The sequence below is a fragment of the Ovis canadensis genome, chromosome 25 (assembly GCF_042477335.2).
Source record: "Ovis canadensis isolate MfBH-ARS-UI-01 breed Bighorn chromosome 25, ARS-UI_OviCan_v2, whole genome shotgun sequence".
Lineage (NCBI taxonomy): Eukaryota > Metazoa > Chordata > Mammalia > Artiodactyla > Bovidae > Ovis > Ovis canadensis.
The window spans coordinates 33,101,703-33,121,145 of record NC_091269.1 but is presented as its reverse complement, the minus strand read 5'-3'; the positions used below and the strand labels follow the sequence as shown (position 1 = coordinate 33,121,145).

At 41.3% G+C, this 19,443-nt stretch overlaps 1 protein-coding gene across 1 annotated transcript; it reads left to right on the top strand.

Annotated features, from left to right (window-relative positions):
• The first annotated feature begins 481 nt into the window (after positions 1-481).
• MRLN (myoregulin) lies at positions 482-18,366 on the top strand. Its single transcript, XM_069571535.1, has 4 exons — positions 482-502; positions 1,448-1,532; positions 16,161-16,271; positions 18,136-18,366. The coding sequence occupies exons 1-4, from the start codon at positions 482-484 to the stop codon at positions 18,294-18,296; spliced, it is 378 nt and encodes a 125-aa protein (XP_069427636.1). The 3' UTR covers positions 18,297-18,366.
• The last annotated feature ends 1,077 nt before the right edge of the window (positions 18,367-19,443 follow it).

Sequence of the window (19,443 nt, the reverse complement as noted above, 5' to 3'; positions counted from 1 at the left end):
ACAACTTTTTATGGCCATATACATCTTTACAGTACAGCTTCTTGATGTGGCAAAAGAAAACACATTCACTAACAGATCAAAATATATAAAGTCTTAAAATTATGCTTGCTGCTAAGTCGTTTCAATCGTGTCCGACTCTGTGCGACCCCCTGACAGCAGCCCACTAGGCTCCTCTGTCCCTGGGATTCTCCAGGCAAGAACGCTGAAGTGGGTTGCCATTTCCTTCTCCAGTGCATGAAAGTGAAAAGTGAAAGTGAAGTCGCTCAGTCGTGCCTGACTGTTCGTGACCCCATGGACTGCAGCCTACCAGGCTCCTCCATCCATGGGATTCTCCAGGCAAGGGTACTGGAGTGAGTTGCCAATATTTCAGTATTTTATCTTATTAGCAATGATGTAGGGTTTCCCTGGTGGCTCAGTGGTAAATAATCTGCCTGCCAATGCAGGAGACACAAGTTTGATCCCTGGTCTGGGAAGATCCCACATGTCCCGAAGAGCTAAACCCGTGAGCCTGTGCTGTAAAGCCGGGAAGCCTCAACTGCTGAGCCCATGTACTGCCTCTACTGAAGCCCTTGTGCCCTAGAACCTGTGCTGTGCAACTGGAGAAGCCGCCACAGTGAGAAGTCCCTGCACTACAGCTAGAGAGTAGCTCCCACTCTCCAAAACTAGGGAAAAGCCCGCACAGCAACGGAGAGCCAGCACAGCCAGAAATCAATCAATCAATCAATAAAATTATTTTTAAAAAATAGTTATTTGAGGCGGTTTACAGGGAAATTAAAAAAAAGGAGAAGAAATGACGTATGTAGATCATCTAACATAAACCAGGACGTGCCAAGGACTGCAGGCAGTCACTGAGCTCCAGGACCAGACAAGAAAACAATCGTCCCTTAGAACCTGCAGAAGGAGGGTGGCCCTGCCAACACCTCAGTTTCAGATTCTAGCCTCCAGAACTCTGAGACAGCAACTTTCTGTCGTTCAAAGCCACACAGTTTATGGCATTTTGTCAGGACAACCCTAGGAAACTCATCCAGTTAGTAACCGGTGGGATTAGATTATCACTTCAGACATGAAAAGACAGGAAAAAAGACAGGAAAAAAAAGGGTGGCGGGGGGGAAGGCGGGGGGAAGGGGAAAAAAAGGGAAAAAAAAAAGACAGGAAAGATCATCCCCCTCTTGTGTTACTGCTCTGATGTTTCCCACACTGTCCCAGTGCAAAGAATCCTCCTTCATTCAATCCTCAGTTGAGGAGCTGAAGAACTTCCTGGAAAAATCTCACAAGAGGAACCAAAGAGAAATAGGAGGGGCCTCACAGAAGAGCCAGAGGAAAGTCACCTTGCCTGGAAGAGTCACTGTAACTCAGCATGTCACGTGAGACGGCCGGCCAAAGCCCCGAATGAACATCCCAGATCCCCAGGACACAGAGGGTCAGAGAAGCCAACGGGAAAACCTAGGTGAAGACGGCCTGGCCCACGGGAGGGCTGGCATTCAGTCTGAGACATGGCACCAGCAAACTGTCCAAGACAAATCCAGATTTAGGTAAGGGGGAGTATTTGAAAGGACTATTGTAAGTGGTTGCCAGAGGTGGGAGGAAAGGCCAGCAGTAGACAGCGGCTCTCTGACGGGGATAAGAGTTCAGTTTCGCAAGATGAAAAAGTTCTGGAGATCTGTAGCACAATAAAGTGGGCGTACTTAACATGACCAAACCACACACTTAAAAATGTTTAGGGTGCTAATGTTTACGATATGTGCCTTTTACCACAACTTCAAAAATTCTCAAAAAAGAGAAAAGGCTTATAATATGGGGAAGGGGCCCACTGCAAAATAACACATTGACCACAAGATTGCAAGCATCTCAAAGGTCAGGTGGAAAATGGCTTGTTTTAAATTTTGTAGTTTGTTGCAGTCAATAAGTCATGTCCGACTCTGTGACCCCATGGACTACAGCACATCAGGCTTCTCTGTCCTTCACTATCTCCCAGAGTTTGCGCAAATTCATCTCCATGCTATCTAACTCTTTCATCCTCTACTGCCCCCTTCTCCTCCTGCCCTCAGTCTTTCCCAGCATCAGAGTCTTTTCCAATGAGTCCGCTCTTCGCTTCAGGTGGCCAAAGTATTGGAGCTTCAGCTTCAGCATCATCAGTCCGTCCATGAAGCAAACCAGATTGACTGGTTTGATCTCCTGCTGTTCAAGGAACTCTCAGGAGTCTTCTCCAGCACCACAATTCAAAAGCATCAATTCTTCAACGCTCAGCCTTCTTTATGGTTCAACTCTCACATCTGTACATGACTACTAGAAAAACCATAGCTCTTACTATACAGACCTTTGTCAGCAAAGTGATATCTCTGCTTTTTAATACACTGTCTTGGTTTAACATAGTTTTTCTTCCAAGGAACAAGTGTTTTTAAATTTTATGGCTGCAGTCACCATCCATAGTGATTTTGGACCCCAAGAAAATAAAGTTTGTCACTGCTTCCACTTTTTCCCCAAAGGAGGGTAAACAAGACCGGAAGGAGCTGGATGTTGTCTGTGGGGTGAACAAGTTGATGTCTGGACCATTGATCAGGGAAGGTCCACGTTCATGGTCAGCTTTTGGGCTGGGGTAGGATGACTAAGGAAGGGTTGTTCTGGATATGCTGATTCAGGTTGAAGGTGGGTCAAATGTCAGGGGCCTGGCTGGAGAGGAGAAGCCCCAGTTGAGTTTGAAAAAAGAATATTTACCAGGCCTGAACCGGGTGGCAGCTGGATCCTTACAAATTGGACATTTGATGAGTGTTTGTTCCCTTCAATTCTGTATCTTTATATAATCTAATAACTTTTGTGTGATCCTCAGTTTTCTTTTAACACTTTAGACAGATACAGAACCAATGTAAGTTAGATCATGTAAGTTAGAAGACAGGTAGTTCTTGGTCTGAACAATTTGGTGTCAGTGGTTAGGGGAAGGGAGGCATAGACTTAGATTTTTGGGAAATAGTTGATAGTTTTTCAAAAGGGAAGACCTGCTGTAAACCAGTAGCCAGGTCACGACTATTTCCGTTCTTTGAATTTGAATTCTACAGGTTTCCCTTTATTACGATGCTGTCACAATGCACGCCTCCCTTGGCCAGGAAAGGTTTGGGATTATTTGTTGGAGAGAGACTGATATGCTCACGAGAAAACAAACCTTAACAAATTGATAATGTGCATTTAAAAGTCTATTTGTTTATTTGAAAAACAAGAAATTCAACATAAAGCAAAAATGTGTAGTTTGAGAAGATATTCAAATATTAATATCCATGGAAAAGAATTGCTCAGAAGAACAAAGGAAAGCTTGACATTGCTTGAGTCATGACGTTTTCCAATAGCGTAAGATAGTAGCGAGTGTTTGGTTAGTTGATGTTGAACTTTTAGCACCTCTGACATGAACTTTAGCACCTCACGATCAATACTGATGTGGAGGGGCCCACCCCTTACTCACGGGTTATTTGCACTCCTCTGTGGGCCTAAGGGTGTTTTTGTCATCATTTACCCACCCCACCTGTATCTGTCTGTTCCTCCCCACTTGCCTCCTCCCATGACAGCCTGGCTCATGTTTCTCAGGAAGGCGCTAAGCCAGTTTATTAATAACAGCCCAGTGAGTCTCCTGAGCCACCTAGGAGCAGATGGTGTTTTTCACAAAAGAGAGAGATCATCTCCTTGACTTTGGACTTCGCTTATCAAACCCCTAAACAGTAAGTTTTGGTTGTTTTTTAGTGGCCTTTTAAAATGCTGACAAGAGGAAAGTTTAGCAGAAGTCTTGCTTGCTTCTGGTAGGGGAATACAGGAAGCTCAAAGACCCTGGAAACCTGTTTTCTCTCCCTGTCTTTCAATGTCTTCCCAGTTTTTATAAGGTTGGTTATATTATCTAATATGAATTAGAGTTCTATCCCCTCCATTTCCTTCTAGCTTAATAAAGCCAGAAGGAGAAGCAAGGGGTTAATATGATCTCAAAGCTTGACCCAGCCTTGTGGTCATGCCAGATATTAATATTTATTATTAATTATTTTATAATATTATTATTATTAACAGTATTTCTATCTTTCTGTGTTCCCTCCCCAAAGAGAGGATTTCAGTGATTTCAAAGAGAAATTTCACATATGGAAAGTGTCTGCAGGGGAATATTGGACTGGACACTTGGGCCTTGTCTGTTATTTTTCCACGTTTGAGGTTTGCTGCAGAGAGAGGGCATCTGTCCTGTTGCTTGAATTTATTGCCACCTTGAGTGTTTAGCCAAAGGCTTTGTCCTTGCAGCCTTTTTTTTTTTTTTTTCTTTTGAAATAATGGTTGTTTCTGAGAGTCCTGCAAAGTAGGTCACTGTGTTTACGGTCTGGAAAAGGAAGACCCTGAAGCTGGGGCCCTGCCCAGCCCTCTCAGAAAAGATGAAAGCTGACACTCCAGTCCCTCCTCAGGATTACAGACTAAGAGATTTTCCTGCTTTAGTTAGGTAGGTTCAGTCCTCTTGAACATGTGCATCAGGCTTCTAAATAAGAGAGGCATCACAGGGAACTGGAAGGAGGGAGATGCTGGCTTGGCACTGAGGCCTGGCTCAACAAGCTGTGCGACCTTAAACAAGTACTCACCCTCTCTGAGCCTCAGTTTCCTTGTTTATGAGATGAGAGTTATAACCTCCTTGATAAGGTGGTGGGTTTTACTCACCATGTTTCTAAGTGGCCAAGTATGGGAGCATTATCGATGAAGTCCCTCATTTGAAATTTTTCTTGACTCTTCTTAACCTAGAACCTCCAACATGGTCTTTGATGGGAAAGTTTAATCTGTAGAGACAATAATTGGCTTTTAGTGCTTTTAGTAACTTCATCCTTAGGATCGTATCAGCCATGGGAATGCTGAGGATGGGGCCTTTGGAGGATGCCGTATGGTAAGCAGTTCAGGACATTAGGCTATGGCTAAACTGCAAGAGATAGTGAAGGACGGGGAAGCCTGGCATGCTGCAGTGCATGGCGTTGCAAAGAGTTGGACATGACTCGGTGACTAAACAACTACAACAAGATCAACAGTGCTGGGGAAACTCAAAACAAATTCAAAGCACAAGCTATTATTGTAATAAACTTTTCTGCTCTTCTGTAATCAGCATTCTGAAATTTTTCTTTTGGTTCCATGCTTCTGTGCTTCTGAAAGACTGGTTACCCCGCTTCCTAGCTCCAATTCTGTGTCTGGATGAGACAGAAAGGAGGGTTGTTTCAGAGAATACCTGCTTCCCAAAGTGTTACCCTGTGTGCTCAGGAGACAGGATGAGATTTTCGTTTTCCACTGCAAGCTTTCATTCTGCAGATGGTTATTTCATTCCCACTGTGTGAATACACAGTGCTAGATTAGCAAAGTGAAAGTGAAGTCGCTCAGTCGTGTCCGACTCTTTGCGACCCCATGGACTATAGCCTACCAGGCTTCTGCCTCCCTGGGATTCTCCAGGCAAGAGTACTGGAGTGGGTTGCCATTTCCTTCTCCAAGGGTCAGTAAACTCAGAATAAGGCAGGAGAGAGAAGTCATTTCATGAGTAACTGATATAAGTCAGAATGGCTTTGATCCATGGTACATGAGAGGTGAAACAGTGGGCAGGCATTCCACAGGGCCATCATTCCCAAAACTTACTCACTGAGGATGGGTATTATCATCAGACCTCACCTTGGAGAGCTGTGCATTCTTAGAAAATGGCTCATTGGTTTTCAGTGTTCCTCCCTGGGTTCACCTTCTACGCAACAAGCTTGGGAGGCACAGAAAAACTCACCATATAGTCGAATCTCATCCTCCCCACCCCAGTTTGTTTATTTGTTTGTTTGTTTTTTTGGAGTACCTGTTTTGTTCCAAAGTGAAAGTGAAAGTGAAAGTTGCTCAGTTCAGTTCAGTCAGTTCAGTCGCTCAGTCGTGTCTGACCCTTTGCGACACCATGAAGCACAGCACGCCAGGCCTCCTGTCCATCACCATCTCCTGGAGTTCACTCAGACTCACGTCCATCGAGTCCATGATGCCATCCAGCCATCTCATCCTCGGTCGTCCCCTTCTCCTCCTGCCCCCAATCCCTCCCAGCATCAGGGTCTTTTCAAATGAGTCAGCTCTTCCCATGAGGTGGCCAAAGTACTGGAGCTTCAGCTTTAGCATCATTCCTTCCAAAGTAATCCCAGGGTTGATCTCCTTCAGAATGGACTGGTTGGATCTCCTTGCAGTCCAAGGGACTCTCAAGAGTCTTCTCCAACACCACAGTTCAAAAACATCAGTTCTTCGGCGCTCAGCCTTCTTCACAGTCCAACTCTCACATCCATACATGACCACTGGAAAACCCACAGCCTTGACTAGACGGACCTTAGTCAGCAAAGTAATATCTCTGCTTTTGAATATACTCTCTAGGTTGGTCATAACTTTTCTTCCAAGGAGTAAGCGTCTTTTAATTTCATGGCTACAGTCACCATCTGCAGTGATCTTGGAGCCCCGAAAAAATAAAGTCTGACACTGTTTCCACTGTTTCCCCATCTATTTGCCATGAAGTGATGGGACCAGATGCCATGATCTTCGTTTTCTGAATGTTGAGCTTTAAGCCAACTTTTTCACTCTCTTTCACTTTCATCAAGAGGCTTTCTAGTTCCTCTTCACTTTCTGCCATAAGGGTGAGCCGGCTCACGAAAGTTGCTCAGTTGTGTCCAACTCTTTGCGACTCCATGGACTATACAGTTCATGGAATTCTCTAGGCTAGAATACTGGTGTGTGTGGCCTTTTCCTTCTCCAGGGAATCTTCCCAACCCAGGGATCGAACCCAGGTCTCCCTCATTGCAGGCGGATTCTTTACCAGCTGAGCCACAAGAGAAGCCCAAGAATACTGGAGTGGGTAGTTTATCCCTTCTCCAGCAGATCTTCCCAACCCAAGAATAGAACCAGTGTCTCCTGCACTGTAGGTGGATTCTTTACCAACTGAGCTATCAGGGAAGCCCCAGCCCTGTGCTAAATGCTAGGAATTTAATTTGACCTTAGAAGAAGTTACAGTCTTCCATTGAACCTGAAATTCTGTTCTCCAACCTGGCCATCTGCCTTCTCAGCTTAACTTGACTCCAAATAACACTTAGCTGGTTTCAGAAATCAAATATTAGATTAAAAATACAAAACTGCTAGCAATGAATTTAGGCAAAGGAGTGTGTGTTGCAGGCCAAGAAAGTAGTTTAAAAGGTTTTCCCGAATGCTTTTAAGAAGTCAAACAGGTCCAGAGACCTCCCCTCCACTCGCCAAACCTGGGAGGACACTTGTTTCGATATAAGAGCTCTGCAGATAAAACCCCCAAAGCCAACAAATAAGCACCTGGCCTCAGCTCCACTCCTGCTTCACCACACCATGGAAGGCATCATGTGGCACTGCCCTGTGGGGCTCCGCAAGGAAGCTTTGTAGGTCTGGTCCTCGCCACAACTCTGGACAGTTCATCTGGCCTCATAAGACTGCACTACAGCTGTGATTCCTGGCAAGGGTTGGGGAACTTGGCAGGGAGAAGGTTGAAAACATTTTGATTGTTTTGGTTCCAGAATCTTTCTTAATGTTAAGTGCCTGTAACTGAGTAATTTATGTCTTCTTAGGGGCAATGCAATCTCCTATTTGGTTTAGGAACAGGGTCTCGGAAAATTTCAGCCTTCAGGAGTCTTGGTACTGGATGATTAAGAAGAGATGTTTATTCATAGGTAGAAAAACTGTTCATTTTAGGGCTGGAATATTTACTCAAATGTGTGAGGCAAGGGACTTCTCTGGTGCTCCAGGAGTTAAGCCTCCTCACTTCCAACGCAGGGAATACGGGGTCCTCCCTGGTCAAGGAACTGAGATCCCACATGCTGTGTGTGCCTGTGTGCTCACTCAGTCGTGTCTGACTTTGCAACCCCTTGGACTGTAGCACACCAGGCTCCTCTGTCCATGAGATTTCCCAGGCAAGAGTACTGGAGTGGGTTGCCCTTTCCTCCTCCAGAGGAGCTTCTTAACCTGGAGTCTCCTGCATCTCCTGCATTGGGAGGCAGATTATTTACCACTGAGCTACCTGGGAAGCCCTGCCACATGCTGTGCACATGGCCAAAACAATTAACTAATTAATGTTTTTTAAAAATGTTCTGCTATTGCTGCTAAGTCACTTCAGTCGTGTCTGACTCTGTGTGACCCCACAGACGGCAGCCCACCAGGTTCCCCCGGCCCTCGGATTCTCCAGGCAGGAGTACTGGAGTGGGTTGCCATTTCCTCCTTCAATGCATGAAAGTGAAAAGTGAAAGTGAAGTCACTCAGTCGTGTCTGACCCTCAATGACCCCATGGACTGCAGCCTACCAGGCTCCTCCATCCATGGGGTTTTCCAGGCAGGAGTACTGGAGTGGGGTGCCATTGCCTTCTTGAGGCATGGTCATATATGGCTTGGGAAAGCCCAGATTGGACAGATGTTGACATGGAGAGAAAGCATGAGAACTACAGTCAAAGAGGAGGAGAGCAGAGGGATTCCACAGAGGTCTGGGACCCTCTCTACACTTCTAGGGGTCAGGTGCACCCTCATGGGGCTCTGCCAGGCCAGACAGTGCCCTCTGGCCCACTTGTCTGCATGTCTGTCTCAGCTTCCTGGGGCCTGCCATCTCTGAAGTCCATCTGAGTCCCTCACCTCCCTCCATCATTGTCGGACTGCAGGAAGTGTCCACCTTTTTGACTCCCAAGCTTCATCATATCAACCATTATTTTATCTATTGCCAGGCAACATGCTGGGCTCTTAGCTCACCTTTTTCTTTTGACCACTCCTGAGATGCTGCAGTGGCTAAGGCTTTGAAGCCAAACTGACTTCCATTCAAATCCCGGGTCATCCCCAGGAGTGTGATCTCAAATAGCTCCCTGAGGTTTCAGGTCATCAGTCTCTCCAACTAAGGAAATAGAAGCATTAGCACTCACCTCACGTGGCTTTATGAGATTAAAATCAGAATATGTGCAGGCCCTTCTTAACTATAGTTATCAATAAAATCCTTTCAATCCCATGCAAGACTGGTTATGTCTATCTCCAGATGAGGTCTGGTCAATGGCTATCGTGCTAATACCAGCCAGAACCAGGATCTCAAACCAGTTCCATCCAGCTTCACAACCTTTCTGACCCCCATCTCTGTGACAGAGCACGTGTTTCTGTCTCCAAGCAAAGTCCACTTTGTCAATTCTGGCAAGTCTTACCTCCCAAGTTTCCAAGTTCTCCTTGTGGCTTATCTTATCCTGGACATTGGCCCTCCCTTGGCCTGAATCAAAGCAGTTGGGAGGTATTGAAGGTAGATCTTCAAAGAGCCAAGTCTGGTGAAATGCAGAATCCAATTTATCATAAATGTATCAAAAATTTGCTGAGGCAATTAATATGGCTGCTCAGAAGAAAAGTAACTATGTGACCTCAGACAAGTTACTGTACTTCTCTGGGCCTCGCTTGTCAAATGAGAAGCTGGAAGAAATCTCAAATTTCTTTGCCAGTGCTAACATTTCTGTCATAGTTGAGATTTTTTCACTACAGTTGTTTTTCTTAGCTAGAGAGAGAAAGGTCTCCTTGAAATTATATTTTAATCAGGAAACAAGGTTTAACAATCATGCTCATAATCACTGGTGTAAAACCATATGCCATTTATTGTTATTCTCATTCAAGCTTTCTCTGTACAATGCTCATATTATTGATGAGTTAATTTCTCAGATATCTGTTAAATCCTCTTCCTCATATAATTCCTCACATAATTAATTCAGAAAATGCACCTTGAACTCTATTTTGGAAACTTACAGAATGCACAGAATCCTTTTAACTATTGAATGTGCCTGATTTTTTAGTTAACTTCTGAATGACTCAAAATTAAGGAGTTGATGTCTCCTATCCTACCAGGCTGTCATCTGTTTCTAGAATCTTACGGAGACAAATCACCATTATGCTGGAGAAATAGTAACCCTCCCAACAAGACATTTCCATCATGAAACCCTGTAGGCTGGTACAAAAGTTTTGTTCTCTTCCAACATTTGACTAGGTCACATAATTACAGGCCAAAAGAAAAAACATCAACAAGGCATGATTCCTATATGATTTCTCAGGTTTCTAAAAGATAAATTTCATTAAACATAAATTTTGTGGGAGAGAGACATTTTCTGGAGACAAAATTGAAACTACCCAACATTGGGATTTTATTTTTGAAATTTTGGTGGTAAAAGTAGACTTACTATATGTGTTTTTCTTATTGTAGTTGTCTTTTGGGCAAAATGAACTTTCAGCCTTCCAAGAAAGCTTCTGTTTGATGTGCAATTAATAAATCAATATTGTTAAAAATGATTAACATCAAATACCATGAGGCAGTGGGATTCAGGATGGGTAAGTCCATCCCCACTTTCTAGGAAGACAGCAACTGCCCATGGGGGTTGCATGCAAACAATAACCATTATACACTGTAGTGAGTTTCAATACATTACAGATAAGTGGACACTAAATTCTGCCCGAGGACATCAGGAAGGATCACAGAGGAGATATATTGGGCTTCAAAGGATGAGTAGGTGTGTGACAATTTTCTATGTTTGGATACCTAAAGAGAAACTGAGAAAACTGATTCATTCAAGGGGTGCCATCTAGGAGGTAATATGGTAGAGTACAATTGATAATGATAGTTACCCTTGCTTATTAAGTGTTTACTCGCTAGGCACAGTATTATCTCATTTAATTCTCACACTGCTGTGCTGCTGCTGCTAAGTCGCTTCAGTTGTGTCTGACTCTGTTTGACCCCAGAGATGGCAGCCCACCAGGCTCCCCCCATCCCTGGGATTCTCCAGGCAAGAACACTGAAGCGGGTTGCCATTTCCTTCTCCAATGCATGAAAGTGAAAAGTGAAAGTGAAGTTGCTCAGTCGTGTCCGACTCTTGGCAACCCCATGGACTGCAGCCTACCAGGCTCCTCCATCCATGGGATTTTCCAGGCAAGAGTACTGGAGTGGGGTGCCATTGCCTTCTCCAAACTACCCTAAGAAGTGGCTACTGTCATTATTGGGCTTCCAGGTGGCACAGTATTAAAGAATCGCCTCCCAATGTAGGAGACACAAGAGACTCGGGTTCGATCCCTGGTTCAGGAAGATTCCCTCAAAGTAGGAAACGGCAACTCACTCCAGTATTCTTGCCTGGAAATTTCCATGGACCGAGGAGCATTGTGGGATACAGTCCACGGGGTCACAAAGAGCACAACGGAGCATGCGCACACACACACATGCACACACAGTTATTATCATCCCCGTTTTATAGAAGTGCTAACAAACAGAGGCACAGAGAGTTAACATGACTTGCCCGGGGTCTCAGAGTAAGTGGCAGATCCAAGTCAAATACCACCAGTCTTATTCCTGACCCATCTCTCAACTACCAAGTCCTGGAAGCATTCTTGTTACTTCTCCATCCAGCTAATGTTAATAAGATCAAGAGGAGAAATTCCCTGGTGGGCCAGTGGTTAAGATTTCTTGCTTCCACTGCAGGGGACATAGGTTCAATCCCTGATTGAGAAACTAAGATCCCACAAGCCGCTGGCACAACCCAAAAAAAAAAAAAAAAGATCAAGGGGACAAACTTGTCAGTCATAGGATGATCAGTGGGTCGATAACAAAACTAATAATAGAAGAGAATAAAATTGCAGAGAGTAAAAGCTCATAAAAAACAGATTAAAAAAACCCTGAACTTTCAGCTAATCAGGTTGCTAGATAGTAAGCTTGTAGTAGTGGCCTGTGAAAGATCCATTTATAAAGAGAAGATGGTTTTGATGTGAATAAAACTGGCTGTTGTAAAAGTGTTCCAGAAAATTCAGGGTTATCAGGCCCAGAGGGGTAACTGCAAGACTATCCATTCCTTTGTTCACCCAGCAATTCACATATACGGAGAGGAGTCAGGACTAAAGAGAAAGAACGGCTGTTGGTAATTACATGTGGATATTTCCATTTTGATCCATTTCATTTGAAAACATTAATAAATCCACGTAGTTGAAACAGAGTGGCATCTGGGGGCTAAAGTTCTAGATTACTAGCGTCAAGGCTGTAGCTTCGAAACTTGGGCAGTTGCTCCATGCCCCAGTAGTGTCTAATCACAACCTGCACATACTAGACCCATGATAAATGGCCATTATTATACTTTACTTAAAAGTAAAAGTGAAATGGGTAGTTGCTCAGTCCTATCCAACTCTTCGTGACCTTATGGACTGTAGCCTGCCAGGCTCCTCTGTCCGTGGGACTCTCCAGGTAAGAATCCCAGAGTGGCTAGCCATTTCCTTCTCCAGGGCATCGTTCTCAATCCAAGGACTGAACCCAGGTCTCCTGCATTGCAGGCAGATTCCTTACTGTCTGAGCCTCTTTAAGTGACTTGTTAAGCAAGAGTGGACAGGTTTCAATTGTGTCTCATTTTTCTATTTGTGTCTCTAGGGAACTTCTGTGAATGTTATCTTGACCATTAGATATTGATGGAAACAAGTAGGATTAGCAAATTCTTATCAAAACAGAAAATATTTTTGAAATGTGACTCATGTGTTTAAGACTACAATCTTGAATCCAATGAAAAGTGTTTTTCTTCTGATTGAAAAACAGACTTTGCAAAGTATGTTCTCTTCTTTGTCTTGACCGAGACTCCACGCCTCATAAGTGGAAATAGTAGAGGTTGGGAGAGATTGAGAAATGGGTGAAGTCTTAGGACAAGTAATAAATTTATGTAATAGAGGGGGTTTTACTGGTTCATTTTCATTGTTTTGATTTTCCTAGGGGACCAAGCCATTTGGCAAATGCACTCTTCTTGGGGTCCCTGGAGTCTCTACAATCTACAAGATTGTGGAGATTTGAAAGGCTAGCACCTACAAGCTGATGGCAGGGTGAAAAACAGAGAATGCAATGAAATTCAACCCCCAGAGACCAAAAGTGACGACTACTAGGCATTTGTCTAACTTTCTTTGTGGGATACCACTGTTCAATAAACAGATTAATTTGGGTTAGATTATTTGGACTCTTGGTGGAGTCAAAAGAGAAGATAATAAAGACAAGTTTTGAAAACTAGATAAGAGATTATTCATACTACTTTCAGTATAACTTTCTAGAAATTAATTTCTACAAAATAGATGGTTTCTCATTGCCTTTTGGAAATAGGGGAAAGAAAGGTATAAAGAGACATTCAAAAGATAGGGGCAATTATTTGCAGCCATCTGAAATTTCAACATGAAATATGTTAGGCACCAAATAACGTAGGATGTCATATCAGAAATTGGAGTTAATGTTATTTTAGCTAGGATTTTTAAATGTTGTATTCAAAATAAGATAGTTCCACTGAATACATTCTATTACACTTCAAGAAGTGTGCTAACTTGTTTAAAATTAATCAACTTATTTTTGAAATCTGTTTATTCAGTGCATGTTTTATCCAATAAAAAACACTACAGATCATCTTTTTTTCTGAAAATGCTGCTGTGAAATAGCCATTCCTCCAAAAGAATGTTCCTAAGAGAAAAAACACATGATTACCAAGCTTCTAGCATGCTGCTGCTGCTGCTGCTAAGTCGCTTCAGTCGTGTCTGACTCTTTGCAACCCCATAGCATAGCATGGACTAATTAGGCAAAATGTGAATCAAGCATCATTTAATCCCCAGTAAAATCTGAGTGTGCTAGTAAACTTGTGGTACAGATGCAAGTGCTTCCAGCGATTTAGTTCTAGAAACAGATCTAACATTAAGGAGAAGACCCAGACAGGAACCACCCACATTCCTGTTTTTCATGATCATTTTGGACTGAAGCAAGAACATGTTCTTTAGCCAAAGAGATTTAATATAAACTCAAGAAAAATGGAATGGGTCAGTGAAACATTTTAATGAAAATGTGTAATTTATTGGATAAAGTGTAGGTTACATATTTTCATTCAGATCTCTCACTGATGCATTTAATTTTCCCGAGTTCATATTTGTTAAAATGATTTGTTTGACAAAGATATAGTCATTACTTTTATTAAACAGATGGACAAGAAGGAGGACAGGGAGCTAGAAAACTATTTTCTTTAGTGTTCTGAAGTTTCATAAGCAACATCCTTTAAATGAAAATATGAGAAATGAAAGAAACAAGGGGAAAAAAATCATGTATAGTCCTTCATCCAAACTCAACAACTACAGTCATTATTGACATTTGTAGAGAATTCTCTGACTTTTTAAAGAATATTTCAATTGTGAAGTCCTACATACCTAGAGAAAGGCCTATAAAATCTCTATGTGCAGTTTCAGTTCAGTTTAGTTCAGTCGCTCCGTGGTGTCCGACTCTTTGCGACCCCATGAATCGCCGCACGCCAGGCCTCCCTGTCCATCACCAACTCCTGGAGTTCACTCAGACTAACGTCCATCGAGTCAGTGATGCCATCCAGCCATCTCATCCTCTGTCGTCCCCTTCTCCTCCTGCCCCCAATCCCTCCCAGCATCAGGATCTTTTCCAATGAGTCAACTCTTCACATGAGGTGGCCAAAGTATTGGAGTTTCAGCCTCAGCATCAGTCCATCCAGTGAACAACCAGGACTGGTCTCCTTTAGGATGGACTGGTTGGATCTCCTTGCAGTCCAAGGGACTCGCAAGAGTCTTCCCAGCACCACAGTTCAAAAGTTTAGGAAGTAATTAAAAACTGATTATTAACATAACCACCACCAAGGACAGAAAGTGACAAATTTTTAAATAAAAGAGATTTCCCCAGTGGTCCAGTGACGAGGACTCAGACTCAGTGCTTCCACTGTGGGGAGAACTAAGATCCTTGCATGGCACATGGCAGGGCCAAATTTTAAAGAAAAGAAAGAAGGAAATGAAATATTTCTGGAAGCTCTCCACCCCTTCCCTTAACACCACCACTATCCTGAGTTTATGGTAGTCCATCCTTTGCTTTACTTGATCGATTAATCACCTACACCATTGCTACCCATATTATGTACTCCTAAATCATGCAGCTTTAATTGTTTTCCTACTTTACATAAATGTATTTACCATGTGTTTTCTTTTGTGTCTTGCTTTTTAAAAACTCGATATTATGTTTGTAAAATTCACCACTGTTTTTTCATGTAGCTGTAACTTAATTTTCATTATTGTATAATATTCCATTATATGGATTTATCTATCTACTAATAGGCATTTGGTTTGTTTTTAAGTTGCTGCTGCTGCTTTTGCTAAGTTGCTTCAGTATATTACAAATCAAGTTTGAATGTGTGTCCTGGTGTGGATATCTATGCTTGTATTTCAGGTATATACCCAGGAGTGTGATGACTGGTCCTAAAGTATTGGTTTTCATCATACTTAAATATTCCAACATGATTTTCTAAGTAATGTTTCTATTATTTCATAGTTGTAATAATCATCATTTTATTGGATAAATAATTTTTCAGTTTTGTCTGAATTTTACAGCCTGGTCTCTGCAAATAAATTCACTCCTCCACTTTCTAATTTGTTTGTAAAAGTGATACACAATCTTAAAACTTATAAAATTTATAACAGATATAAAATCCCATGAAGTATTGCCTCTTATGCAGAAAGAGAATTTTTGTTTGTTGTACTATGGAAGATAATGAAACATATATTTAAAAAATAATTTTAGGAACTTTCAAAATTTAATTTATATTTGACACAAACGTTGCATAAGTTTAAGGTGTACAGTGTACTGATTTGATATGTTTATATTGTAATATCACTGCCATGGTCGCGTTAGCTAACACCTCTGCATGTCACATGATTGTCGTTTCTTCTGTGCTGCAAGCAATTAATATCTAGTCTCTTAGCAAGTTTAATGTATATAATACACTTTTACAACTATGCTCACTGTACTGTATATTACCGCTCTGGAACTTATTTGTCTATCAGTGGCACATATGTAACCCTTAAACAACATCTCTTCTGTTCCCCCCACCCCCTGAGAACTATTGTTTTAAAAGAGTGGTAAATGTTTGCCCTGTCAGGAAAATTCTAGAATTCTGTTTAACTTTTCTGTGAAAGGTGTAGTTTTTAGCTACAGTTTTTAGCTGTAGTTTTTAGCTGTAGTTTCTGTAATCCACCAAAATTAACATATCACCTTTTCCCAACTTCTTTGAGAGCTTTTCCATGCAGGCTCCCTGACTGCCCACTTCACAGACTGCCTCACCATTCAATAAAGGCTTTTAATGTGCTTTGACACAGGAACCAAGGTTGCTAAGAGACCACCTGTTCTGAATGCACTTTGTCCTAGGAAGAGCAGCCAGAGAGAAAACCGAGGCGCAGCATTATCTACCACTACCCGGATTAAATCAGGTGAGAAGTGGGTTTCTGTGCACTGTCCAATCCCCATCACTCATCTGGTCTTTCCCTTGCTTCCTATTCTGTCTCTCTCCTACTGTAATTGGATAAAATTGAAGGTACCCCTCGGAGTACAGACTGAAGAAACACAAGCTGGAGGTGGAGGAAATACGAGGCAAGGAAAATCACTTTCCAAATGCATATGTTATTCTTACCCTTGTTCCCAAACAATTCCCAAGGAACTGTTGAACTTAAGGGAAATTCTAGGTGTTTACTTTGCCAATGCGGGCTTCCCTGGTGGCTCAGCAGTAAAGAATCCACTTGCAACGCAGGAGATGCTGGTTCCATCCCTGGGTTGGGAAGATCCCCTGGAGAAGGAAATGGCAACCCACTCTAGCATTCTTGCCTGGGAAATTCCATGGACAGAGGATTCTGATGAGCTCTCTGTGGTCACAAACCACCACCACCACCATCACCACTTTGCCAATGATTGCTGCCAAATCTGGGGCAAATCATCCCCTCCTTTAGGGAGGGGTTAGTTATCACAGAGATGAATCAAGAGGGAGAAGGTATCAGTCAAAAGAGGGAGAAGGTATTTGTATACATCTCATTTATCTCCCTGTTTCTCTTTCATGTTCTCTCCTAAAACTCTACCTGCCTTTTTGGGTTTGAGCAAAAAAAATAGCAGAAAATATTTTCCCACCCCAATCTTTCCACTTTTTAAAAGTACTGATGCTCGTTTTAAGTTGAGTGTATATAAGGGACTTGGATACAAGGCTTTGAAAATTACTTAACTCATTTGACCTTACATTCCTGGAAAAAGGAGTTGGGAATGGTTCTAAATTCCCTACCTGACAGGCATTCAGTAAAACATTCCAACAGTGTGCTCAACAGACTACAAATTAATACCTTTTGCAATTCCATAATACTTAAAAAAATTCCAGATATTTAAAAAAAACTGATTAACACAGAAAGTAAGTGTTAGTTGCTCAGCAGTATCTGGCTCTTTGCGACCCCATGGACTGTAGCCCGCCAGGCTCCTCTGTCCATGGGATTCTCCAGGCCAGAATACTGCAGTGGGTTGCCGTTCCCTCCTCCAGGGGATTTTCCTGACCCAGGGATCAAATCCAGGTCTCCTGCATTGCAGAGGGATTCTTTACCAACTGAACACAGAAGTGTGGTGGAAATGAAAATATTTAATGTCTTAATAAGTGACCAAAATATAAGAAAGAGGATTTTGAGGAAAGATCAAGGAGATGAAACAAACCTTTTGTTGTTTAATTTTTAAAAATTTTATCACCTGCCTTTTTGCATGACTTCAAATTCTTCTTTCCTGGTAATACTAGCTGTAGGTTAGAAAAGTTGCAATTTCACTGGTTCCATAAAAATGGTTATAAGTGACTTTGCAGAAAAGACTTCAAAAATAAACTGATAATTTATAACATTGGGAAGAGAGTGGTAATTCTGATAGTTCTTGAGCTTTTTTAAAAAAATTTTTTGCCTTTTTTTTTTTTAAAGAAGGAAAAATAAGAGAATTCTCTAGTGGTCCTGTGGTTAGGACTCTCTGCACTCACTGTTGCAGCCCAGTTTGATTCCCCCTTGGTTCCCACAAGCTTCACAGCTCAGCCAAAAAATAGACAGACAAGTAGAAGATTCAATGATTATGACATAAGATGGTCAAAATTAGTGGGTAAAAGTTCATTAGTTCATTAAGGAGAAAAATATTTTAGTTCATTGATTGATTACTAAAATGTACAAAGTCCTGACTGAAAGACATTTCTTGATCTCTATTTCTTTACTGTGCAAATTATTAGATTGAGTTTAAAAAATCAGGCTTACAAACTTGTTTATTTAAGGATATTTTCTCTTTACTTCTTAGGAAGCAGAAGCATTTTGGATGTGACATGTAAAAATTGGATATTAATTTCTACTACTACCCCCACAAGTCTAGAAGATGAAATTGTGGGAAGACTTCTAAAAATTTTGTTTGTAATCTTTGTTGACTTCCTGTCTATTATATATGTTGTTATAACTTCTTAGAAAAATGACTTCCTTTTCTTTACTTGTGAATTTCATATTGAACTCCAGTGAATAAAATTTTATAATTTAATACATTGAGTGATTTTAATTTGATGACATTTCCAGTTATTCTAGAAGCTAATAGGACATTGCAATAAAAACAACATTATGTGTTATTTAGAACTTGATGGTTTATAAAACATTCACATAAATTAAAATGGAATTTTTTTTCAAAAATCTATACTACTGTCATAAAACTTCTTGATTTTTAACATGATTGATATAGTTAATAGATTGACTACAATGTGTAAGTGTAATTATGAGTGATTTTTTTTGTTATGGATGCATACCTATGTAAAATTTTATATGGTTCTATTTTTAAAGTTTTAATTTGTTTTTAAAATTTATTTTATGAAGTGTAGCTGATTTACAGTGTTGTATTAATTTCTACTGTACAGCAAAATGTTTAAGTTGTACATATATATACATCCTTTTTCATGTGCTGTTCCATTATGGGTTATCACAGGATATTGAATATAGTTTTCTCTCCTATACAATAGGATCTTGTTGTTTATTATGTGATTCTATTTTTTGACACACCAAACTTAGCATAAGATAATCCTTCCATATGATACACTAATAGTTTATTCTCATTTTCTTATATATACATTTCATCTGTGTGTGGGTAGATTGTTTTTCTTAATCCTCCACAGCTTTATGTTTCTACCAACAAACAAAACTTTAAGTTAGGAATAGAAATGCTTAAAAAGAGATTCTTTTAGGAAAACAGAACTTATAAGAAAGAAGAGAATACAGGACGCAACCCATGTTGATTTTCTGTTTGGAACTAAATGCTCACAGTATGTCATTTAACATAAGACTCCCAGTAATCCTGGGAGGCAAGGGTGTGTTGTCCATTTCACAGATGAGCACACTGAATCCTGGAACAATTATGCTAGCTGGAGACCATACCTGGGGAGTGGCAGAACCAGGCCTTGTGGCTTCACAATCCATCATATCATGTTGCCCCCAAAGGTAATAATAATGAAACAAGCGCAATTAAAAAACTAGACAGTTCAACTTTTTTCACAGTAATGTTTCATTCAAGACCCTGCAGGTATATTTTAGTATTGTCCCGATTTATTTTCTTATTCCACACTTAAGAATC